At 42.4% G+C, this 26,495-nt stretch overlaps 1 protein-coding gene across 1 annotated transcript in view; it reads left to right on the top strand.

Moving 5' to 3' along the window:
* The window catches only part of VSNL1 (visinin like 1), a 98,411-nt gene that overhangs the window by 22,097 nt on the left and 49,819 nt on the right, over positions 1–26,495 (top strand). The window contains exon 2 of the mRNA XM_003984488.6: positions 17,678–17,844. Within this exon, the coding sequence (XP_003984537.1) occupies positions 17,683–17,844 (162 nt within the window). The 5' untranslated portion in view covers positions 17,678–17,682. The remainder of the gene's footprint in view (positions 1–17,677; positions 17,845–26,495) is intronic.

Genomic DNA, 26,495 nt, shown 5'->3' with positions numbered 1-26,495 from the left:
AAATATTGAAACATTTTTGAAAATGCAAATTCAGTGTGAGCATGAGTCTCAAAGTGTAAGACTAAAGTAGTGAGAGATAAAACGGAAGGAAAGGCACCAGCAAGATCATGGTGGCCTCTATGGGTACTTTGAAGGAATTTATACATCCTTTTTAGGCAACAGGGAAGCACTGAAGGCTTGAAGTGGTCAGATATTTATTCTAGTAATAACAATACGGTGACAGTGTGAAGAATAAATTTGAAGGGTAGAGACTGCAGAAAGACTAATTACATAGTTGTTGACAAAAAAACAGGAGAGTTTAAAATAAAATAGAGTTAGTCAAGGCAGAATTTCTGACTAACTAGGACTAGGGTACAAGGAATGGAGAAGCATATACAGCCTCCTAAGTGTCTGACTGGGCTTGTAAACTCATGACTCTCCCCTGAATTACTGAAACAGAGATGAGGTCCTACCCCTGTATCCTCCATTATCCTCATAGTTCTTTAAAAGACAAGTAGCCCGTTTCTTCTGTCACGTTCTGTTTTCGTTGATGCACTCTGGGTGAAAGCTGCGTTTGAAGAGAACATTGGATTTGTGGTCAGGAGATGTGGCTGTGGAACTAGATCTTAAACAGACATTCCCTACACTCTTAGAAGAAGCTTATGCTTTCTCTAGGCCTCAGGTTCTCATCTGGAAAAGGAAAGCATTGACCTTAGATCTATTTGTTTACTCTCTCTCTCTCTGCACCTCAGCCTTCTCAACTTTATAATAAGGATGATTAATTAGATTTTACAGAGATCTTTTCAAGTTCTCATATTTTAATGTGAGTTAATATAGTAACCTATAGGAGATATTTCACTATTCAGCATGAATGTGCTACCATAGAATCTTTTACATTTTTAGGGATGTCCTTATCGCTCCATATTATACATTGTAACTAAATGTGTGCAAATTATTTTTCTCTCCCATTGGATCATTGGTTTCTACGGGAAATAAGCAAGCAACTTCTTTTATTTTTATTTTTATTTTATCTATTTATTTTGAGAGAGAGCATATATGAGGGGCAGAGAGAGAGAGAGAATCCCAAGCAGGCTGCACTCTGTCAGCACAGAGCCCAACGTAGAGCTCGGACTCATGAACCATGAGATCACAACCTCAGCTGAAGTCGGATGCTTAACCAATTGAGCCACCCAGGCGCCCTAAGCAAGCATTTCTTATTTATCCCCATGCCCAGATAGATACATAGTATGATTTCTGCATAGTCTGCACTTTTTATTGATTTGTAAGGAGGAAAAGAGGAAAACAACATACTTCATTTTTTTGCAGTAATAGTTGTAATTATAACGTGTATTCAATGTTGTATGCCCACTTTTTGCACTTAGCATATCATAAGTAATTTGCCATGTTTCAAACTTGTACTTATACTTTTATATTCCATTGAGTCAACATACCATAATTTACTATTTCCCTAAAACCAGAGTTTCTACCATTACTAAATAAAGCTGTAATAAATATATCCCTTTGTATAACTTTTTCCTCTTGGAATTTTTCTTTAAAATGAGTACCCCTGGTATCAAAAGTGTTGCTGCTTACAGCTTCTTCATTTCTATTTTTAAGTGGGTTGCAGGAACATGCAGTTTTACCGTGTTTGATTATTTGTAGGATTGGACTTGGCCACTGAGATTTCATCTCTGTTCATACTCTGTTCTCGTTGGTTGTTTAGTTTTCCATCAAATTCTCTTACCATTTATTATTTTTAATTTTTAATGTTTTTTTTTAATTTATTTTTGAGAGAGAGAGAGAACAAGCAAGAGAGGGAGAGAGAAAGAGGGAGACACAGAATTGGAAGCAGGTTCCAGGCTCTGAGCTGTCAGCACAGAGCCCAAGGTGGCGCTGGAACCCACAAGCTGTGAGTGAGATCATGACCTGAGCCAAAGTCAAATGAGCCACTCAGGCGCCCTTCTTACCAATTATTTTTAAGCACCTTTAATATTTAAAAAACATTTATGTTGCCTATTTTTTCTTCCACTTGACGTTTGCTATTTTTTTCTGGTGTTTTTAGACTCCCTAAACTTTGAATTTATGTAGTTCTATCTACCAATCTTATCTTTTATAGTTTCTGTCATTGCTTTTGTTTAGAAAGTCAAACTTGACCTTAATAAATAGGTTAAACATGTTTCTCTGGGTTTGTTTACTATTTGTGTTTATGCTGGTATGAATTTTCTTTGTACACTCTGATCATTCATCTAACGGTTCCCTTAATAATTGGAATTTGCTTTATATATAAAGCTATGTGTATGGATACACATAGCTATTAACATTTTGTCTAGCATATCTTCAGTTTCTATTAGTTTTCTTTGACATATTTTTATATTAAGCTGTTTATTCCAAATGTTAATGATTTTTTTAAAAGATGGTACATAGTGTGGTTCTGTTGCAGGATATTTTTTTTTACCTCAATACCCCAGATTCGTTGTCTCACCGCTTCGAAGAATGAAGAGGTAGACACAAGATGAGCAGCAGACTAAAGTTTATGAAGGTATAAGATTAGAAAGTAAGAATTTGAGCATAAGGTCAGAAAGTAAGACCACTATGAAAGCTCTCTTTACAGAGAGGTGGCATTCGAAGGTGAAAGCCTGCGGACTGTAGGCAAGGGACTTTGTTTTGTAAGGTTCTGGTTGGCTCCCTCTTCCCTTACCCTTTGTTCCTTCTCAGGTTCTACCCTTATTGGGTAGGTAACTCTAAATGCCTAATCATTCCTTTTTGATTGGCTCATTTGCATTGTATGAGGCATGGTCTATGGTCTATGGTCTAAGTACCTTGTGGGTCATACATTTTATGGTCTACTACTTATTTTTAGTTAGGTCTTTTGTCAAATTCCTGAGGGGAACCTGAGAGGGGAGTAGATGGTGTCTGTTGCATACTTAAGAGGAACCTTACCCCCCAGGGAGTTTGTTGTAGTCAGACCCTCCCAGCATTGTTCTAAAATATCTGTTTTTCCCCTCTGGGGGCCTCAGGTCCCAACGTCTCCCTCTCTGCCTATTTTATCCTCTCTTCCCTATCATACTTCTGACTTACATTTTTTCCACCAAATTGCTATCAAAAGATGATGGCACCACTTATAAAATTATATTCCCTTCTCCTCTTGTTCTGAAAAGCTTCCCTGATCATACATTAAGTAATTATGTATAGCCGAGTCTATTTCTAGACTCTCCATTCTGTTATGCTGATCTATAGGTCTATTTTTGTGCCAGTAAATCCTTCACTTATTCAAGGAGAGCTCAAATTTCCTTTCCTGAGTCTTTGCTTCTTCTGGTTAAACATCCTCCGTTCCTTCAATTGCTGCAATTGTATTAAGCATTCAAGCCCCTCCCCAGCCCCCAAGGACCAGAAGCTGGTGACTGGGAAAGAAACAACCTAGCCTCTTGGTACTGGAAATTGCCTCACTTGAGTAAAGAAATGCATAGATCAGGGCAACACCCAGGCAAGAAAAGAGAATGGTGAACCTTATATTGAAATAACAGTTTCTGTTCTGGAAAGTACTTTCTTCTTTCTCATCTCCTTTAACAGTGCAGAATAGTGAACAGTGGATCAGAGCCTTGCAAGGTTCAAGTGCAAACTCCACCAATTTTTTGCTGTGTGACCTTTGGAAAGTTTCCTAAATTCTCTAAGTCTTATTTGCCTTGAGTGTAGAATGAAGGCATAGTAATATCTACTTCATTAAATTACTACAAAGATGAAATGCATAATCCATGAACACAATAGTAAGTGATAATATAAGCTATGGTTATTACTGCTAAAATGTTAGTCATATACATTTATTGTTTTATTTAACTCTTAAAAAATTGTTAATTGAAGTACAGTTGACATACAATATTATGTTAGTTTCAGGTGTACAACATAGTGATTTGACAATGATATACATTACACAGTAAGTGTGGTTACCATCTGTCACCATACAAAGTTACTACAATATTATTGACTACATTTCCTATGCTGTACTTTTCATCCTGATGCCTTATTTATTTTATAATTGGAAATTTGTACCGCTTAATCCCCTTCACCTATTTGGCCCATCCTCCCACCCCCTTCCCTGTGGCAATCATCAGCTTATTCTCTGTGTTCATGAGTCTCTTTCTGTTTTGTGTTTGTTTGCTTGTTTGTGTGTTTCATTTAAGATTTTGAGGTAGTTATTAACATACACAACTTAAAGTTGAAAGAACGGGATAGGAAAGGTTCAGGAACTTGCCCAAAGTTACAAGTTAATGGACATGCAAGGGTTCGGAATCTCCCTCTCTCTAACTCCTAGGCCTGTGCTCTTCCTTGTAGATGCCATCACTGCACAGCATGATGGAAGAAGCTACTTGTGACTGATTCTTTGGGTTCTGCCTTGGTTACATAGGTGAAGTTGTAAGGTCTTAGGTAAAGGTTAGTAAAAGTTTCAAATGTATAATATGATATATATGTCTTGAGATTTCCTTTTGGTTTCAGTGTGCAAGGGCATTAGATTAATGGGAAGTAGAGATATGATTGAATATTCATATGCAATATTTATGTAATATTCATATTTAATATTCAATATGCAAATTGGCTGATGGGGAAACATATCCCTTCAAATTATTGCTCAACATACTGCTCCAAGTGGCAGTGACACAGCCCAGAAGCATTTGTCATCCCCACAGGGTGCCAGAGGAAGCAGCACTTCCTCTCCCTCAGCACATGTTACCTGTGCTCTCAGAAGGCACATGGCCGGCCGGGAGGGAGGCCGGTGGAGGATGCCACGTTAGCAGCCTGTGCACACAACTGCCAAGTCAAACAGAACCGGAAGGTCTAATTTTAGCCCACTCAGCCTTGGCATTGTCCCTTTTAGCCAAGATATTTTTCAAGCACCACAATAAAGTGCTTTGTTCCAGCCTTGCTGGATACTTCACAAAGGCCCAGCAAGGACAGGGTGAGCAAAATTCAGAACTGGAAACACATCAAAGACAGGAACCTCACTGGAGAGGGTCAGCACTCCTCCAGCAACCTTTGGTAAATATGCCCTTTCCATCCACCTCCCAAAGCTCCAAGAAAGGACCCATGCTTGCCTCCCTCTTCCTCCAGCTTGTCAACCTTCTGTTGGCTGCCTGTCAACAGGTGTCTTTTCTCTTTCGTGCTAGGATTTGCAATTTACTCATTCTCTTTTCCCCTGCCTAATAAACCCACTTCTTTCCATATATCCGGATCTTGTTTTCTTTCCTGAGATGTCCAGAAAGTGCCCTAGATTAAGAGCTAGAAACAATTTTACCATTTATAAGATTTGTCCATTACAACGACCTAGTGAATTAGGTGAGGTGGAAACTTTGATAGAATTTTTGGAGATGAGAAAACCGAAGCTCAAAATGGAAGCCAACTGTGGCTAAGGTCACACAGGAAAACACTGGTGGAGTTGGGACTTGAACCCAGCTCTGTGCTTTAGGGAAAGTCGTGGTCCACCAACCTGTCAAAGCAGACAGTCCACACAGGCTATTTGGGAGGGCCCTGGAAAACGTTTCCTGAGAATGTCAGTTGGCTTTATAGTCAACAGCTCCAAGTTGAAGACTGTGAATCACCATTTCCTTATTTCCTGGAAAGAAGGTAAGGAAGGTTGATCCACAGACACATCCAGTGATGCTACTGTTTCCAAAGTCTTTGTAGGGGAGGAAAAATAATTTTCCCTTAACCTTTCCAGGTTCTTGGCTAAGATTCCCACCCCTGGCCCCCCATAATAAAAGACAAGTCAACAGGAGGAAAACAAACATAAGTCTGATAACATGTATACCCCTTGCATACAAAGGAGATACCCAGGAAAACCAAAATGGACCAAACCATCACCTTAAATATCATCTCCAGCTAAACACAAATAGAATGTGAGGGACAGGAGACAGTTTGGGGGGTCTGTCGAGCAAAACAGTAAACAAGGGTATGGTTGTTATGCACATTTAATTCAGTTGCCTTCTCCATTGACAGAGTTTCTAGAGATTTAGTCATCTCCCCCTTGAAGTTCTATAGTGAGACACCCTTACAAATGGAGATTTCTCTTATGAATATAAATGTCTCTTTCGGAAGGGTAACTTCTACTCATATGTTAGAGATTGCCCTATGTCTTCTGTTTCTTAAAAATACTCAGCCTAAAATAATCCTACACTGAACAGGCATAGATTGGGGTAGCAAATTCTGCTCCCTTTCACCTTCTCACCTCTTTCCTTTGACCTTCAAGTAGATCTCTCTGGATCTCATTAGACAATCTTAATCCAGCCTTAGGCAGCCATAAGTGATGATCTCTGGGATCATCATCTTTTCTATCTTTTGAATTTGAATTTCAGTTATTATAATGAATACTGGAGAGTGCTTTAGCATTTACAAAGCTCTTTTCTATCTTATATCTCATTTAAACCTTGTGATAACACATCAAGATTGATATTATCATCATCAGTCTCGCATGGTAGAGCTGAGCCTCAGAGAGGTTTCCTGACATGACAGATCCTGAGGGTCAGGAACTCTGACCTGGCCACACTTTGTCTCCCTATCAATGCTTCTCTAGGGCTTTGAGATGGGTGAGAAGATGGCAGATTCAGGGTTCTTCTGAGCCTCTCCTCCATGTTCATCATTTCACCCAGAGCTACCCAAGATAGTCCTCAGAGTGGTCTTTGGTCTGGAAGTGAACCCTGACATATTGCTGCATCAATTGTTGGAAAAGGGAGTGGCATTAATTCAAAGCATCTTGGAAGTTCCCTTTCCAGGATGCCTGAGACTGTTTTCTGAACAAAAGACATTTTGTTTGTTGAGATTATTTATATATTTTTTTCTGATTATAAATGTTACATGTGTTCATTATAAAAAGTTCAGAAAGATATTAAGAAATGAAATATTACCATTATACCACCAGCAGTCATAACCACTGTTAAGATTTTGATGTAAATTATGTACTGCCCAAAGTTTCTGTGCACACAAGCTTGAGCTTGCATAAAGCAAAGCTTGCATAAAGCAAAGGCAAAGTGATACACATACTGTCTTGTGACTTGCTTTTCTAACTTAACAGTCTATTGCAATGTCTTCTCTCCTCTTTTCTTTCTTTTTTTGGACCTCAAGTGCACATTGATGGTAATCATACTCCTGTGTTCATGGCACACTGTCATCATTGTATATATAAAGCCCCTTTTGGATTTTATTATATATATATTTTATTTTCTGTACTCACTCCCACTTTCCTCTTCCATTCTAGTGTGTTTAATACATGTCTTCAGTTAAGTGTTTATCCTTAAAAATACATAGTTGTTTTGTATATTCACATGTTTTAATGTAAATAAATGACATCAAATCAATACCAATGTATGTCATTAGATGTAGATCTCTATTACTACTTCTAATGGTTTCATAATTTCCATTGTGCGGTTATAACCAAATCAATTTAACTAGTTTTCTATGACGGACATTTAAGTTGTTTCTTAGAAGGTAGCGCTTTTAAAATTATTTTAAACAATGCTGGAGTAAACATGCTAGTATATACATCTCTGGATTTTTGTGATTGTTTCCTTGAGATAATTTTGAAGGATTACTTTGCAAATAATTCTTCACACAATTTTTCAGCTCCTAAAGTAGTTTTATTACTGGTTCCCGAGAGTTCCCTCCCACACCTCCCTCTTTCTTTGTTCCTCCCTCCCTGTCTCTCTCCACGTTGCTGGTGTCTCCCTAATGGCACTTAGCACATTCATCTTTGATCTCTGTTTCATATGTTCTCTCTTATCGCTCAGCTGATAAACTCTAGCTAGTTGTTGACAGAGATCACATCGTAATTAATTGATTCAACAACATTTCCTGGGCACCTGTTCAGTGTAATCTGAGGCTAACCTGACAATCACTCAGCCCTTGGGGAAGCCCGGGTCTAGGGAGGTGGCAGACGCGCCTTACGGTGGGCAGACGTGCCTTACAGCGACCATGCCCTGGCAGGTGGCGTGGTGACAGCAGGGTATACAAGAGTCAGGGTGTAAAAGAGTAAGCCAGATAGTGAAGTCACCCAGATGAGGTGTCTCATCTATGTCTAGAACATGGTTTGGAATTTGCTAGAAGGCTAAAGGGGAGCTAATAGGAACTGCCCTCAAAGCCAAAGGAATAGCTAGTACACAACCAGAGGTTCAAGTTGATGCAGCAAGTTGGATCACGGGCAGGGGTGAAACCGAAGAGCTCCTGGGTGTGGGGCGGCAGTGGCCCAGGTGAGTGGTCTGGAAAGCCTGCTGCAGATTGGATTCAGGGTGAGGCTAATGGGAGTCCACTAAAGGGGTTAAGCAGGACAGTGGCATAATTGGATTTGGTGTTTTAGAAAGGTCCTTTGGCTATTATGTGGAAGATGGGTTTCAGGAGGGCAAGACTGTCGATGGGAAGCAAGTTTGGAAGTTTGGATAATGATAAAAGTGAGAGATGATAGCAGTCTCAACTAAAGTAGTGGCAAGAAAGAAGCTGATGGATTTTGAAAGAAAGTTAGGAAGTAGGATCTATAAACTATTTCACTTGATGATTGGTCGGATACAGGGATGTGATGAGAGGCAGAATCCTGAATAACCCCCAGGCTCTGAATGGGACCCTGGGCAGATGGCAGGGTCATTTACTGAGAGAGGAGCGCAGGAAGATATGTTGAGTTTGGTATGGTTGTAGGATACAAAGGTGGAAATGTCTAACAGGCAGATGGAGATATTATCTAGTATTCAGGAAAAGCTTACCTTGGAGATGATTTGGAAATCATCTTTATCTTTGCAATATAGCATAATATTGAATAAAAGATTCTTGAATAACTGAATGAATGAATGAATTTTTAGTGTCATTCTCCCTTCAAATAGAACATTTACTTCTATAAAGCTACCTTTATTTGAGACTTTCAAACTCTCTGTATTTAAGACCCACCCGCATGAGTTAAACTATTTTTTTAGAATTACTGTAGAAATAACAATATAGGGACACGGTAAGTGCAAACAGCTCTCAGAAAGGAAAGACCACCAGCCTGAGAATCGGAAGACTTGAGTGACTTTGCCACTACCTATAGACTCTTGGACATGTTACTCTCCCGTCAGGATAGATATCTCAGATACTTCTGAGAGCAAGGACTTGGATGTCTATCCTGACCGCTGATGCTCAAGGCTGCTCCCAGCCCGGGGACTGGTGATGTGCAGGTGACGCAGGTGCCCCTGCTCTGTGATTCTCTCCCGCAGCTCCCTGCTGCTCTGAGATAAGGGCCACGGTCCTTCCCCACTGGGACCTGGCAGCACAACCTAGCACACAATCTGTTGGACAGAAGGCTGTGATTATTAATGAAAGCATTTCCTCTGTTACCTCACAGAACTAAGTGAGGTTCTGACACTGCCGGAGACGGCCTGTTTCCTTTCATAGAAATCAATGCTCAGAACACATAGAATGGTTGGAGAAAGATGTACCAGGAAGTAAAAATAAGATGCAGAAAAGTGGGTGGCTGCTTGAAACACTCCCAGATGAAAGGTTACCAGCTATTAATCAGCTTACACTTCTGTTCAGTGGGTGAGTGGGGAATTAGATGGAAACTTCACTCAACAGTTGATGCTTAGTCAAGGCTGTGGGGTCCTCAGATGACTTTCCTCTGTCAGGTTGGATATGAAGCACTTTTACTTGGAGGAGAAGAAGCAGGAAGCAGGACCACAGTAAAATTTCCCAAGTGCCACAGTATGTGTACTTCTGTTTACACATACCAGGTCTGGTACGAGATGTCAGGGTTAAGGTGACGCCTAGATATCGAGGCCTGTATCATGAAATGTCTGCCTCCCCATCTTCCAGAGCCATCCAGGCTGCTGGGTCCCATGATAAAGATAATAATAGCTACTGTTTGTTGAACATCTGCTATGTGGCAGGCACTGTGGGAAATAATTCAATGTGTTATCTCATTAATTCCCATAACAACCTTGTGAGCAAATTTCATCATTTCCATTTGACAAATGAGTAAACTGAGGCTCCAGTGGGCTGAGTAGCTTATCATAGGACATCATAGATGTTCTCTATGCAGCAGGAACATCATTTGATCCAGGTCTGCCCCCAGGATACTTATTTTTGTCCCGCCAAACTATGTCCAGTGAAAAATAAGAGACATTATGTCCCAATAGAAAAGGAAAAGAACTTGTAAGAGAGGGTGAAAGGGAAACTGAGTCTGAGTAGAAATTTTTCCAAAGTTATAGCCCAACACCTGGGCGCCAAGTGTGGCTTGGGGTTTAGCCACACTTCCCAGATGTTTAAGAGATGCTCTTTGTGCCTGGGCAAGGAGGAAGAAGGTAATTGAGTCGGACCCCCAAAGCCAGTTAGGCCATTTGATGCCTTGTAGATCAGAGTCCCTGAGCACCTGGCCACCTTGTTACCAGGTGGGTTTTAGTTTGGAACCACCTAGTCAGATCCAAGGGCTAATGTTCACAAGCGGCTCCCATCCTGGTCAGGGCTGTCCCCAGCTAAGGCCCTAGGAAACTTCAGACTCCACCCCTGAGCGGTAGAGAGGCTGCTCAGGTGGCAACTTGGCTGGAAACAACTGGGACAGGCCTAGAGAGGGAGGCCACTTTTCACAGCCTGGTGACAGGGACATAGATTGGCTCTTCCTAGTCCTGCAGGGCCTAGGACCCTCAATACAAATCAGCACCCAAGGGTCACAGGCCTGGGCATTATTGCAGCCTCCAAGTCTTCTTGCCCAGGCTTAGTAGCCAAGGTGCTGCTAGGCACTGTCATGGACTTGCTGTATTCCCCTAACCTTCCTGGGACTCTTCTAGAAAACATAGGGGTCAGATCAGTTGATTGATCCCTGGGACCCACTTCTGCTTTCACCTCCATGTATTTATTATCCTTTCTGGGTTGGAACTCTTGTCATTTGCCCTGATGGTGCCATTGCCACTGCCATCAAAATGTTTTTCCTCATTTATTACAGATCAAATAAGTACTCATGCCTTATCTTGAATCCCCAGGGATTCAGTCCCTCCTAACCTTACCTGTTTTATGCTTGCAGGCCAGACCTGAGCTGTAATCCCATGAGGTTCAGGGCTTGAGGTAAAGTCATCAAAGAATGCCAAAAGAAAGCATTTCTCCCCTTTTCTGAAGCTGCGGGGGTCCCCAGAGACAGCAAGAAAGGCCAGCCTGGGATCCACACTCTGCCTTTGGGGAGATGCTGCTAGAGGCTTGAGAATACTCTGTTGAGGAGGCTACAGAGGAGAGAGGCAGAAAGAGCCACTGTGTCAGATAATTGTCCTTATTAGAAAAGAAAACCCCACACAATGTGCTGGGCAACTTTGAGGCATGGTTTTCAGGGTTGCTTTAACCATCTCTGGAAACTAGCAACCTCCTGTCATTTGTTTATAGCATCCCAGGGAGGTGGTGATGGAGATTGTTTCAACAACCCAGCTGGGAGATAAACATGCATCCTGGCTTGCAAGCTTTGGGTGTTTGGCCTGAGGACTGCGTGCTGCTGGGGTTGGAGGGTGGGATCCCCCCGCCGGGTCAGGAGACCAGGGTTCTCATCCCCACTCGGCCATTGGGTGCCCGTGTGATCTTCGAGATTCTCAAGCTCTCTAACCTAAAATCAAGGGGATTAAAAGCAGAAGAACGCAAGGGCAAATCTTTTCAACTTTGGTCTTCCCTAGTTGTGTGATTTTTAAATTCTTAATGTTAGTCCCAGTGCAGGATCTTGAAGCAACATCAGGGGTGTCAGAAGGAGAGCGTGAGGCATTAGCGAGAACTTAGGTTATGTCTGTGCTGCTCTGTGTGTCTTCTCCTCAGACCATCTACTTTGATTTTTGTTCATGATTTTCATCACTGCTCCCCCAGTTGACATGCGTTGCTTGTTAAAAGTACAGATTTCCTTCTAAAGGAAGGTCTTAGGAAGCTGCATTTAAAAAAAATTTTTTTTAATGTTTATTTATTTTTGAGGGAGAGAGAGAGAGAGAGAGAGCATAAGTAGAGGAGGGACAGAGAGAGAGGGAGACACAGAATCTGAAGCAGGCTCCAGGCTCTGAACTGGCAGCACAGAGCCCAAAATGGGGCTCAAACTCACAATCTGCAAGATCATGACCTGAACCCAAGTTGGAGGGTTAACTGACTGAATCACCCAGCACCCCAGGAAGCTGCATTTTTCACTAGATAAGACTGATTCTTTTACTCAGGCACATTTGGGGAACTCTAGTTTAGAGCTGTCACCTGAAGACCACCCACAGGTGAAGTTGCCTGATCTGGTGGGCATTTGTCTCTCTGTCCCCAGTGCTCCATAGATCTCTGCTCTGAGCAGTCATGTCATCAGATCCCACATCCCCAGGGGCATGAGGGTCTCCTGCATCCAGTTCTGAGCTTTTCAAGATTGGAACCACATCTTCTCTGTATATCCCACCATGCCTAGCACAGAACCTTTCTCGTAGACAACACCTATACCTGTCTGCCGAGCTGAGCTGCCCAGAGCTAACCAGGCCAGGGTCATTGTTGATGCAAACTATGCTATCAAGAAGAAGAAGGGAGAGTGGTAGGAACTTGTGAAGTGTCAAAGAGAAGACAGCAATGGAACCGAGCCTTGCAGGAGGAGTCAAGTTTAGACAGGTGGTAAGGGAAACAAAGAGCCATCCGGGCAGGAATCTAAGCATGAAAAGGCCCGTCTCTTCTAGTTATTCCAGTGTACAAGTGAGGAGCCCAGGGCTTAGAGAAAGCACCTGATGTATTCAAAGTTGGCCCAGGTAATCTTACACTACAACGAGCTCTGCTCCCATTTAAGACTCTTTCCACGCATGGCTATATTCCATCGGCCTCCAACTGAGCCTCTAAAGCTCTTTCTCTGCTCTGAGCCCTGCTTCCAGGTCTCGTTCCCCACTGGTATGCTTACCCTGTGTGTAGCTGCACATGTGGCTGGGCCTCTCTCTCTCAGCCCCCAGTCTTTGCGTGAATCTTGCCAGGATTCAGCCAGGCTGATGGCCAGATTACCTGTGAAAAGCCAGGCCTGCTGTTCTGTGTGCCTCATCGCACACAGACAACCCTGCTGTGTTCTAGGAGGTTGGACTTAGATATCAGAGTGGGTAAAGGACCAGCTCAGGGCAACACACACACACAGACACACACACACACTACTTAAATCTTCTCTAAGACTCAAAGGGTTTGTGGAGGAAAAATGCCCATGGGTGCTCCTTACCTCCCCTGGTGGTCTTTTCCTCCTTTAGGAAGTCTCTCAGATCTGTTCTAAGGGCACTCGTTCATGTTCTGCCTCTTCTGCTCTGGAGACATGGCTGGAAGTGGAAGAGAGGTGGGCAGAACTCAAGGCAGGAAAACCAGTTAGAAGGTGGCTGCAGAATCCAGGCAAGAGAATATGACAGCCTGTATCAGGAAACCAGTGGGGTTCTGGAGAATGACATGTATTCTGAGCAAAGCTTTATTAGCTGGTTGAGCTAAGGCGAAGTACTCATTCTCCCTGAGCTTCAAAGTCCTCATCACTAAAAGGCAGATGATAATAATCTCTTTCTTACTGGGTTGTTGCCTGGGTAAATGTTGCTGCATGAAGACTTTTGTAAACTGTAGAGTATGAAAACATGGTCTTTTCCGGGTATCATTTGCAATTTGGTGCTGGGCTTTCATCACCCACAGGCCCATTCCTGGTGCCCATCACTGGTCCTGTTCTATGCCTGTCTTAATAACCTGGAATGCCAACTTTAAAATAATGCACTCCAGTGCCTGTGCCCTCCCTTCTTAGGCAACAAATGTTCAAATACCAACAGGTGCCCAGGTAAAGAATCCACAAAACCAACATGTGTGGACTCTTTCAAGACAAGCCAACTTCAAATCTGTGACTCATATTTTCATATTTACAGAATTTATGCTACAGATCCGTGAATGATGGGGTTGGAAGGGCCTTAAAGTTCATGTGTTCCAACTCATTTGCTTTTCAAATGGGGAAACTGAGCAACAGAGGAAGAAAGGATTTGGCTCAAGATCACAGAATGAACTAGAAACAGAGCTGGGATAACCTGCCACCTCCCCACACATGGAATATTTTATTTTATTTTATTTATGCCATGAAATCTCTTTATTGGGAATATGATAAGCTTTACTGTCATTTTTACCCTTTCTGTTGTCCTGCTGCCATATTGAAAGACACTACTGGCCCATATCACTGCAGCCCCAGGGCAAGGGGAGTATAGGTGGGGAGTGTTAACCCAATGCTTTCCTTCACGTATCAGATATGGCTAAGCACCACATTTATGCCAAATACTGAGAATATTGAGACAAAAGACATGAGCTCTGGCTTGAAGATGTTCAAAATTTAGTGACGAAGACAACAAAAAAATGGTCTCTGATGGGGGTGGGGGGCAGGCCATTTTCCAAACAGTTAAAAGAAACATTCTTCCCATCTGTTGCCTGCATGTTATATTTATACTTATGATTGCATTGACTCTTTTCATATATACATTACTAGGAGACTGACTTTCCCAGAAAGAAACATACCAAATACCACAACTTGATGAAGGCCATGCCAAGGTCCTTGACTGTGGACTCCACAGTGGCTCAGTGCCCCTCATTCATTCATCCCCTCAAAAATTATTTGTTGAGCACCTAGTACCAAGTAGCAGGGATGCAAAGATAAATAAAAGACAGTCCTCTTTCCCAAGAAACTAACAATCCAGTAGATTGGATAATGAGTAATGAATAATGACCATGAAAGCTTTTACAAGAGAGTGGAGATGCCTTTGAGAAAGGATGCCTAAGCGAGCCTTGGAAAGTCAGCAAAGGTTTCACAGAAGAGGTAGCATGTGAGCGGAGGCTACTTAAAGAAAGAGAAGAAGTCTGCTGAGCAAGTGAAAAGACAGATGGGCAGAAAATGAGGATGTGAGTAGGCAGGACAGGTGCCAGGCGAGGGAGATAGGGCTGCATCCTGTAGACAATGGGAAGTATTGACAGTTTTAGGGAGAGGCTCAGAGAGCAAGGTTTGTATTTTAGAAATTCATTCAAGCAGCCATACAGAAGGTGGGCTGGGGTCAGAGATCCCAGTGAGGATCATGAACCCAAACAAGGCGTGATGAAGGCAGTGGCAATGCTGCTTTGAGCCAGGCCAGAATTTGATTTTCTCTGTAACCCATCTACTGCCAGGCACACCTAAGTGATAGTGCTGAGCATGACCCATAACCAAGAAGCATGAAGTGATGCATTTGAGTCTCCAAAATGGTGATTCATGGTCCTGACAGTGTTCCCTGTGTGAGACCACCCTCTCCCCAGTCAGTCAACAGGAACATAAATGATCCATGGAGAATCCACGCTTCCTTGCTTAAGAGAGAAGCTGACACGCTGTTGACCTTCTAAAGGCATTTTTGAAGGCAGTTTTTAATAACCCTTAATCCATTTTCCCATCATTAATACAAAACCCACTCTGGCTTGTGGTTTTGGTAAACTCTAACAGTCTTTTCCCAACTAGGGCCTGGCAAAGTGACTGATCCCTCTCTCATCCCTTCTTTCAGCGCCAAGAGGCACTGATTCATCCCTGCGAGCTTTCCTGCTTTTGCCCCTCCTGTTCCTTCTGAAATGCCTTCCATCCACCTGTCTGTCTGTGATTGTGCATTCGAGTCTTGCTAATCCATGTTCAAATTCTGGCTCTGCTATGCATTACTTGTATGATCTTGTACAAGAGAGCTGCCCTAATCCTTATTGCAGAGCTGTCATAGGGCCAAAGATCGAGGGTAAAATGCTCAACACAGTGCCTATCCCACAGCCAACCCTCAGTATTCAGCAGCTGTTATTGTTAGGTGAGATTCTAGTGCAGAAATGAAAATTTGTAATTCTCTACTGCAAACAACAAAGTGAAGTCCTGAAAGTTGGGTAATACATCTTTCGATTATCAGGGTAACCATGGATTAGAGTGTTCTTACCCAGCTTAATTACACTTGACACCTGAGTACCCAACTTGATTTCCACATCCAGCTGTGGAATCCCACAGTAACCTATTATTAAGAGACAGTTGCTAATAAGAGACATGGAGCTTGAAATTAAGAGCAAAAATCAGTCGAGACGCTCCACGATAAAAGAGCAAAGTGGCTGCTCCTCGGTCCTTTGCTCAAACAGGAGAATTGGGAAGAAAAATGGCCATTTTCATGATATCTTCTCACTGTGTCCAGCTGGGATGATGCTGAGGAGGAAGCTTTCCCTGGAAGTAGCAAGAGTGGTTTGGTTTCACTACAGTGAAAGGATTTTCAATGTTAGGGCAGGTCACTGACAATGGGTATGGAATCTGTTGTCGAAGGAGGCCAAAAAAGCCCCGACAAAGCATGTGATGAGATTACCCTTTCTGGGTGATTGCAAGGATAGACCTGCCTGGAGCCTGAGAGAGAATTTGTCTCAAGAACATTGAAGGCCTAGATCCCCTGGGGTAAAATTTTCAAAGCCTAATTCAGTTCCCGTATCAGGGTTTTGAACATCTTGTGGCACTTTCCTTATTCTGGTGGTCCTTCAGATTTTCAGTTTAATTTTACTTTTTAAATCAATTTGTGGTTAAGCTTGGTTTTCATTCTTTTTTTGTTATAAAACAACAACATTCAAGGGAAATTTTTAAAAATCACCTTCAATTTTCTGGCACTAATACAAAAAATAGTTTAATTTTGGAGTATTGTTTATCTTTGTTTACCTACTTATTTCTTAATCAGCCATCACAGTAAATCTGAAAGAGTTTAGTTATTATATAATATATATAATATAATAAAATACAATATAATATAATATATATTTAGTTATTATATAATATATATTTGGTTATTATATAATATATCATATATACTTTAGTTGTATTATATATGTGTAACATATATATTATATACATAATTTTATTAAGGAAGAAATTTAAGATAAAACAGTTCATTAATATTGCCCTAAGTAACATACATGGCAAACGGTCAATAATCTGGCACATAACTGATATAGGTAACATTATTTTATGTATTTTATGCACTGTTATTTGCTGATCAGATTTCCCAAGTCTGTTTGTGATCACTTGGCTATAAAACCTTCTCATTGTGTGTGTAAACAATCCCACTTAATGGGGCGCCTGGGTGGCGCAGTCGGTTAAGCCTCCGACTTCAGTCAGGTCACGATCTCGCGGTCCGTGAGTTCGAGCCCCGCGTCAGGCTCTGGGCTGATGGCTCGGAGCCTGGAGCCTGTTTCCGATTCTGTGTCTCCCTCTCTCTCTGCCCCTCCCCTGTTCATGCTCTGTCTCTCTCTGTCCCAAAAATAAAAAAAAACGTTGAAAAAAAAAATTAAAAAACAAAAAAAACAGAAAAACAATCCCACTTAATATCCTTACAAACTACATGTAGCATTAGGCACCTAGGCGGCAAGTGCTAATGGATTTTAATTCAGAAAAAGAGGGCATAAACAGTTCCCATGTACTTTATATGAATAGCAAAAACAAGGATGGCTGTTTCTCCATGTAGGATCTATGCTATGTGAAAGGGGACACGTGACGGGGAAGGCTGAGCTCTGCCGCCTCTTGAGCTGTGAGAAGAGTCTTGTTCCGTCCTCTCCCTACTGGAATGCAAATAGAAGGAGGCAGACTTGGGGGGACTTTGACCTGACACACGGGAGGGAGTTCCCACCAAGGGCTGCTCAGGACTCTGACTTGGCTCCTAATCAAGCTTGAAATGACCACAGCTAATTGCATTAATTTGCTTTCCTTCAGGCAGAATGGGGAAACAGAATAGCAAACTGGCCCCTGAAGTGATGGAGGACCTGGTGAAGAGCACAGAGTTTAACGAGCATGAGCTCAAGCAGTGGTACAAAGGATTCCTCAAGGACTGTCCAAGTGGGAGGCTGAACCTCGAGGAATTTCAGCAACTCTACGTGAAGGTAAATGGTTTCCACCTCTTGTTTTCTTAAGGCCACAAAATCCAGTCTTCATGAAATGTAGCTTCCTATGGAATTACAACTCCAAGTAGCCTATCTGTTTCAACACTGGTGGTTTTCCAACCAAAAGGAAAAAATGGGCATTTTTAAAAATGCAAAGGGGTGTGTTTTTTCCAGACGTCAGTCAAGCAGTTTCTGAATAAGAAGAGTAATTGTTCAGCCAAACACTGACTAGAGTTCAGAAGATGACAGTGTTGGGTGAAAGAACAGTAGAAATCTCAGATAATACAGTGTTTGCTGATGATTATTGACAAGCTGTTAATTATACTATTGTTTGGCTTGTTAAAGGTATCTGCACCTCTCTCCATTAAAGAGAAAGTACCTGGGCCCTTTTTCACTTCAAGGTGTATTCTTATATACAGATAAGAAAAAAACCTGGATTCCCACATCAGCACATTTGGAAAGGGGTAGGGAGGTCTGGTATACATTTGGGCATCAAGGTCTACAAAATGAACTCTTAACTCAGCATTTTGTACTGTTTACAAGTGAATCTTACCCTGGACATTAGATAAAACTGTTCCATGGCAGGTATAATTTTTACTGCAGTGGTATTATTTTGGTTTGTCTGAGTTTATCAGTTGTATTGTTTCTAGATTTGGCAAGATCTAAGACATTCTATTTTGTGTACACTTATCTAACGTTAGGCTTGTGGAAAAATGCATTGTTTTTCTTTTAACTTTTTCTGACTAAAATACCAAATAGAAAACGTTGCTTTTATCCTTTAAGTGTAGCAATCAGTTTGAGCAGTTGAACCATCCGCATGAATATATGTGTGGAGGATGATTGTATAGGCATTGTTTTTACCTCCTGAAGTTGAATGTTTCACATAGCTTGTGGTCTGGCAATTCCATCCTTGCACAAGCAGGGACACGTATAAGAATGCTCATAGCTGTACTGTTCACAATAGCAAAACTGGGAAACAACCCAAATGCCCATCAGAGGGAGAGTGGAAAATAAACTGTGATGTATTCACATAGCAGTCAAAACAGTTGATCTGTAGTGACACTAAAACGTTAAGTGCAAAAAGTGAGTCTTAAAATATTCTAAATTAAACACAAAGAAGGTTACAAAAATATTTTATGAGACTACCAATAAATGCAATAAAGTCATATAAAAAGGAAAGCAAGATTGATGAATACAGGATCCAGACTGGTGGCCACATCCAATGGGGAAGAGGCAAGGGACGGGATAGGAGTAGGGCCACAGGGTTAGATACAGATTGTATCTACGTTGTATTGCGGTTTCAGGTGGTGAGTTTGCAGATGGGCGCTTATTGCATGATTAAAAGCTCAATCACTCTGTAAGGACCACTGATGAGTGTCAGGGACACAGAATTCTCATTAATACAAAGCTGAGCAGCTGGGGGCCGCAGGTAAATACAAAACTATCTCCTTAAATGTGTGTCGAAAGGTACCCTTAGGGTGGCCTGTGTGTATATCATAAGATCACTGTGCCATTTCTAAGATCGAAGAAATTAGTTTTTATCGTGTAGAGCTCTTTCAGGTAGAAGTGCTGAGAAGTGCATTTATTGTTCAATTGATATAAATTGTTTTTGCAGAGAAGTGGGATCATTTGCGTTTTCTTAAGTGATTAAACCACTCTCCATAGTTTTGAAAGTCACATCTTCTAACATTTTATCACCCAGGAGTTAGCCTGAGCCTCACAACTGTCTTCACTCTCAGCCCCAAGGGAAGTACAGACAAATGAGATTTGTCAAAGCTACTTTCATATCACTGGAGGTCATGCAAGCTGTCACTCTGTGTTTAAGAAAGCTCTGTGTGCCACATTCCTCACTATTTGTTTCAAATGAGAGCAGTTTGCCTTTGAAGAAGGAGTTGAAATGCAGGAAATGAGGTATTTCATTTACACACTGAAAGTACTCAGCACTGGAAGAGCACCAGCCTCAAGATGGGGGGTGGGGGGCATATAAACATTAAACGCGGCTCAGCTGTGGTACAACTGATGTACATCTACCAACATCATCCACCTCCTCCACCTCTCTCACTCCACCCCAGAATGGACTTTTTTATTCCAAGAAGAGAATATATGACTTTCTGAGTGGAGTTTAGATTCCTGGCAGCCTCTTCACAACCATATTCAAACTCAGCCTATGCTCTTCCGTCAAATAGTCAGAAAGCAAGCAAAGTCTTCTTGTCCTTCCAGAGTTGTCCAAGGACATCATACAAAGCAGAACCACAGAGGAAATATGCTGTGTACACAGGGAGAGGAGAAGAAAAAAAAAAAAAAGACAGCTCCGATATGCTAGAAGGAAGAAGCCCAGAGAAAGATGTGGATTGTGTAATGAGGCTCAAGAGAGGGGCTAACAGAGAAAACTTCCTTTAATGCTGCTGAAAAGTGCAAATATTTGGCAAGGCACCGTCCTTACCCTGGTGAATAGGCACGTTTCTGTAGTTCCTTCTGTCTCAGTGTGGACACTGAGACATCCTAGAATCCGGCTGAGTGAGCAACTCTGCCCGTGGCCGCTGCCCTCCTGTCTGGGTAGTCAGCCTGGGGCGGGTACAGTCACCAGTATGACCCATTTCAGGCTCTAGGAGGGACACCTGGCTGCTGTAGAACCACTCTTTTCAGGGTGTGGGGAGGAGCAAAATAATGGGAAAGGCCCCTCTGCAAGGCCCAGAGCCACAAACTGAACTTCAGAAGCCTTTGCATCCAAAATGTAAAGGAACCCCTTCCTTAAGTCCATGTTTAAAAATGTTTAAAACTGAGGTTCAGAAAAATGAGGCCTGGTGTCATAGAAAGAGGGAAGGTAAGACATGTATTAAAGATGGGCTTGCCAACCGTCCCCGCAGCCCACAGCCCTGCCTCATGGCTGGATTCCATGGCAGCCCCCATCAGCCCACTCCAGCCCCTCCAACATACAGCTGCAGGAGCGAGCTTCGCAAAACACAGGTCTGGGCACGGGTCTTCCTTGTTAGGCTCATTCTTTAGTCCTGTAGACCATAGTCACCTCATTTCAATCAACATGAGACCCAGTGGTTAGGATAGAGCCTGCCACAGAGCAAACATCAGTAAGCATTTGTTTGAGTGAATTATATTAAATGCTGACTGTGTATCTCCTTCTCAGGGAGCTTTGTAGTGAAGACATAGAGAAATGACTAATGGATGGTCCTGCCTGTCCTCCAGGATCTCACAGATTAATTGAGAAGACACAGTTAAGCCCAATACAAGGCAGAATGACATAAATGCTTGTTGGTGGGGCAAAAGGAGAGGTTAATTTCAAAATGAGATACTAAAATAAGAAGCTAATTTATGCAATGATTAAAAGCAAACTTTTAGCCTTTTGGAAGATAAAACGTCTGAGTAGATAGGTTTTTTTGTGTGTGTGTTTTTTTTTTACCTTTTTCAACCTTGGTACCATGTTTATTTTACAAAAATATATTGATGGGGGGCGCCTGGGTGGCTCAGTCGGTTGAGTGTCTGGCTTCGGCTCGGGTCATGATCTTGCGGTTCATGGGTTTGAGCCCCGCATCGGGCTCTGGGCTGACAGCTCGGAGCCTGGAGCCTGCTTCGGATTCTGTGTCTCCCCTCTGTCTGCCTCTCTGCTGCTTGCACTCTGTCTCTTGCATTGTCTCAAAAATAAACGTTTAAAAAAACTTAAAAAAAAATATTGATGGAATCCCATTCAATAAGAAATTTTCTGGGCCTGAAGCTTTGGAAATGTAAGTCTACTCACCAAAACTCTATTGACACAACTACTCAGAGACATGTATTAAAACAAATAAAAAGAAATGATGTCACAGACTCTGGAGCACCTAAATGTTTTATGATAAAGATCTTTTGATAGACCAAGGGAGATTTTTCTAGTTAATGATGTATCAAAACCATATTCTATAATTCTTTATAGAGTTTTAGAACTTAACTCGCAAATTGTGTTCTTATGCCTAAAAACCAGTATCAGAAGAAAAAGGCATGCTTCCTGGAAGTTATATGCAAACATATAAATGTAAGATTTTACGTATAAAATCTTTGTTTTATAGAATATGGAATAAAACATTTGCATTTCATTCTGCCCTGTTTACTGTGCGACTTTGGACAAGTGACTTGGCAAATGAAAAAATTGATCTACATCCATGACCAATTCAAACTTGAATGTGTATTGGGGCACCTGGGTGGCTCAGTCGATTAAGCCTCCGACTTTGGCTCAGGTCATAATCTCACAGTTTGTGAGTTCGAACCCCACATCGGGCTCTGTGCTGACAGCTCAGAGCCTGGGGCCTGCTTCAGACTCTGTGTCTCCCTCCCTCTCTGCCCCTCCCCCCCAAAAAAAATAAATAAACATTTAAAAAATTACAAAAAAACTTGAATGTGTATCAAAATCACTTGGGCTATTTAATCAGCAGATTGATGAACACCTTCCTCAGTGTTGCTGTTTTACTGGGCCTAGGACAGCCCCAATAAATGGATTTCTAGTAAGACCTCACAGACAGTTCTAATGGAGAAAATCCATGATGGACTTGCTGAGAAGTGCTGGCCTAGAGTTTAACCTGGGAGTATCTTTGGGTTGGCTTCTGGAATTCTGTACATGCTGAGATGGTATGTAAAAGTCTGTATACTCTTTTGGGATAGCTTTCATCAGATTTATAAAGTGTTCGGTAGTCTGAAGAAAGGTTAAGAATCACCAAAGATGCTTCTAACCACTGTCAGGCTGACATTCTAATTCCCACAACAGCAGAGTTAGTGTGTCTTACACTAATACAAAGGGAGAAACATCTCCTTTTGAACTATACTTTCAAATGAACTTACCTGGCAGAAAATAAGAATGCAAGTTTCTTATCTGCACCTCGTTAAATTGGTTTCCAGTTTGCAGGCGATGTTTTCCTGTTTTGGGGACCTTAATTAACTTGTGTTGTTGTTTTTTTTTTTTTTTTTTTTTAATTTTGTTTTCAACGTTTATTTATTTTGGGGACAGAGAGAGACAGAGCATGAACGGGGGAGGGGCAGAGGGAGAGGGAGACACAGAATTGGAAACAGGCTCCAGGCTCTGAGCCATCAGCCCAGAGCCCGACGCGGGGCTCGAACTCCCGGACCGCGAGATCGTGACCTGGCTGAAGTCGGACGCTTAACCGACTGCGCCACCCAGGCGCCCCAATTAACTTGTGTTTTATTCAGAGCCCCATGGAAATGAAAATGGGAAGGCCCCAATAAGATAAAATGTGATCCCTCCCTGTCATTCTCTCCTAAGCACACCTACGTGCCGGATACCGTGTAGGAGTGAATCCACCAGGAATGTCAGGGTTCCTTCCCTTGGGCCTCTGTGGTCTGGTCTGCCCTCAAGGACCTGATAGGTGGGTGTAGGCTTCATATATAAATATATCTATGATTGTGAGGAGGCCCATGAAAGACAAGGAAGGGTCTCTGGGCTCAGGGAGGGCTGGCAGGGAAGGTGATATTGAAGCTAATCCTCAAAAGGAAAGGTGGTTTGGACATAAGAATCTGTAGGTCTGTCTGGAAACTCAAGAATCCCACTGACCAGAATTCAAAAAGCTGGAATAAAAAATGATTATTGTGTTTGAGAGCCCCTTCCTATGGTGTTGGCAGGAGGCCCACAGACTGAGTATATTAGGCTGAAACAAAAACATAACAAAACAGAACAGCTCAAAAGCTTCTCCCAGGAGAGCCTTCCTTGATCTCTCCGTTCTCAAAGAAGAAGAGTCTCTTCCTCTGCTTTCCTGTGACTTTGGTCCCCCCACCTCCTTTCACAAGGATATTATGTCTTTAAAGCACAACCATGCAAGCTTTTCTCACCTCACTAGCAAGAGCCCTTCTCCATCCCCCAGAGCCTACAGTGCTATCGGTGTTTTGCCTGATTACACATAAATGTGGTGTCGTTTAACCGGAAGCCTGGATGTGTACCTGCCTCGGCCATACACTAGCCATGTGAACTTGGGACAGTCTTATGCTTAAAAGTTTGTTAAATAAATCAACAAAACACTCTGACTCTTTGTTTCCTAATCTGTCAAATGGGGAGACTATGCTGAGTGCTATTAACTTAATGTGAGAGACAACCAAAGTGCTTTGTAAACAGCAAATCATCTTGTCCTGGAGAGGCTCAGCAGTGGCTTGAGCTCAGGCACATGGGTGTGGGAGGGCTAGATGCCAGATTGCCCAATCTCTTGGGCTGTGACATCAAGAGCTGGCTCCCCCATATATTTTATCAAAAGAAAATGTGACAGAGATGGCTATTATGGCTTCTTAACATCTGATTCCAATCAATTTTGAAAATAAAACTCTTGGCTCAAAACAGATTTTTGGATGATCAGTTTTCAGGGATTCAGACTGCTTGTTCCTAAGAGGTAATTAGGAGTAGGTAGGCCTTATTAAAAATTTGTCGGCAGAACTATATACAGAAACATTTTAATTCCTTCGGGAAATAGACATTACATAAGACACAAAATGTCATCCAGATTGGGCTGGTGAGGACGTTGCAATTTTTAGTGAGAACCTGGGAATTCATTTCCATTTGGAATGTTTGCCAACATGATTGAGGCTGCACTTCAGCTTGAATTAATGTGGAAAACAAGAGTTAGGGACTGAAATCTTGAGGAAGAAATGACAATAAAGTTGTAGTTCTGGGAAAACAAGGTCCCATGTGAGGCTCTAAAGCATTTTATTATGGTGAGATTGTCTCAGGGAATAGTTGGCTACCATCGCGCCTTGCATTGGAGAGAGCATTTATCCTAGAGGGGTAGAAGTGATAACCTTCTCCTGTCTCACAGGGTGTGAAATTATTTTGGATGGCTTCCAAAATAAAAACCTTGGGATTTTGCTTTCCAATGATAGGGCAGGTGTCAGTTAGAGAGATATCAATGGCCATTGCAGCCATGATATCCAAAGGAATGCTCTTAGATGATACCTCAACTTCTCTGCCCTCAGGATACGTTTACACAGGAGGAAATTGAAGCCCTTGGGAGTGGGGGGGGGGGGGGGGGGAGGAGTCCAAGATGGAGCTGTTTCTTTATCGCTCCAGTTAACCCCCCAAGTGCTGTGCCTCAACTCCAGCCTGATTATGGAGGTTTCAAGCCAGAAGGACCTATTCTCCCTCTAGCATTTCTCTGCAGCTAATTGTTAAAGAACAATCCATTTCTCCTTGGAAATAAAGCCAAAGAGGCAGAAGTAGCCCATTTCTATTACAGAATTGGATTTGAAGATACAAAATCATGTCTGGACCTCTCACTGTAAAACTGCTTTACATTGGATTTGTCTGACCCTTTGAAAGGGTGACGGGGGTTTGATCTGATACCATTGACCCATCTTGGTGGGAATCATTTCCTCCCTACCTTCCTGTGGCCCACTGAATGCCTGCCAGAAGAATGCTCGCTATCGTTGATTACTTGCTCTCATGTCTCCACTTGGAATGGGTCTTGGACCATTGGCATTTCTCTCTAAAGGTAGTTACAGAGCTTGGATTCCCATCCTTGTGACCACCTAATATTGCTATGAATCGTGTCCTGTCCTGAGCTCTAAGTCACTTTTCCCATCTCAGATGAAATGCAGTCCTAAATGGGGGAGAAATGGAGGAGGTCAGCAGCAAAATAGGGCTAAATCTACCTACAAAATATCCAAGGGCCTCATTAGCTCTAATGTAAGAGAATCCGTCTGCAGATAGTAATCCGGAGAAGCTATTAGCAGTCTCCCACCTTCAGCAAACACTATCAAGTGGTATCTATAACTAATTTGTAGCCGAGAGCTATGGGGTTGCATAATGTGAGTCAGGTTGCCTCACTCACTTAAAGGCCTAGCAGAACAGTATATATAGATAGCAGAAAGATAACAGAGAAAGTTTTATTTGTCCCAAGACCAGTGCAGATAATCCAGCCTAGCAAATTTCTGTAGAAGTACCTTCAGTGAAGATTTCAAGATACCTTGAAATATAAGTAGGATCTGTAGCTCTTAAGGATTTCCTTAACAGGAGGGAGAATCTAAGCAAGGCACAAGGGCAGGGAGACCCAGGGATGGTATGGGACATACTCAGCAAGTTGTTGTGAAATGTGTTGGCTGAAATGTCAAGTGACCAAACAGGTATCACAGGAAAAGTGAGGTTGGAGATGTGAGTGGGGCCCAATACAGAGGTCAACAAGTGCCAGAAAAGCCCTGAAGTCCTGAATATTGTGGACAAAGCAAACAGATGGTTTCCTGCCAAGATGTGTTAGATGACCATGGACGTTCGGGTGACCTGGTGTTGTATGCTTCTTAAAACAACATAACGACAGTGTCAGGCCCAAGCAGTTCATTTTCATTTCCCTTGTAAGTGTTCTTGGTGACTCAGTGAGTAAGGCTGCAGGAGCTCACAGTGTGCCCTCAAGCGAACAACTTAGAAAAGGTTGGCTGAGTTATTCAGTGGGTATTTATTGTCTGTACCTTGTCTGTGCTGCACAAGACTAAACACAGAGAGAACCAGCAAGTCCCATGCTGTCTGGGGAGATAAAGCCTCCCAAACAGCCAAATGCGGAGAGCTAAGTAGGATATGAGTCAGTGAGGGCTTTGGGAGCTCAGGGGAGGAGGAGGGAGACACAGCATCAGGGAGGGTCCGGCAAGGCTTCCTGGGTGGAGGAGAAGAGGGGTGATGTGCAAGC

The sequence above is a fragment of the Felis catus genome, chromosome A3, assembly GCF_018350175.1.
Source record: "Felis catus isolate Fca126 chromosome A3, F.catus_Fca126_mat1.0, whole genome shotgun sequence".
NCBI lineage: Eukaryota > Metazoa > Chordata > Mammalia > Carnivora > Felidae > Felis > Felis catus.
The sequence above is the reverse complement of the archived record's forward strand: the minus strand, read 5'-3'. Positions and strand labels throughout refer to the sequence as shown.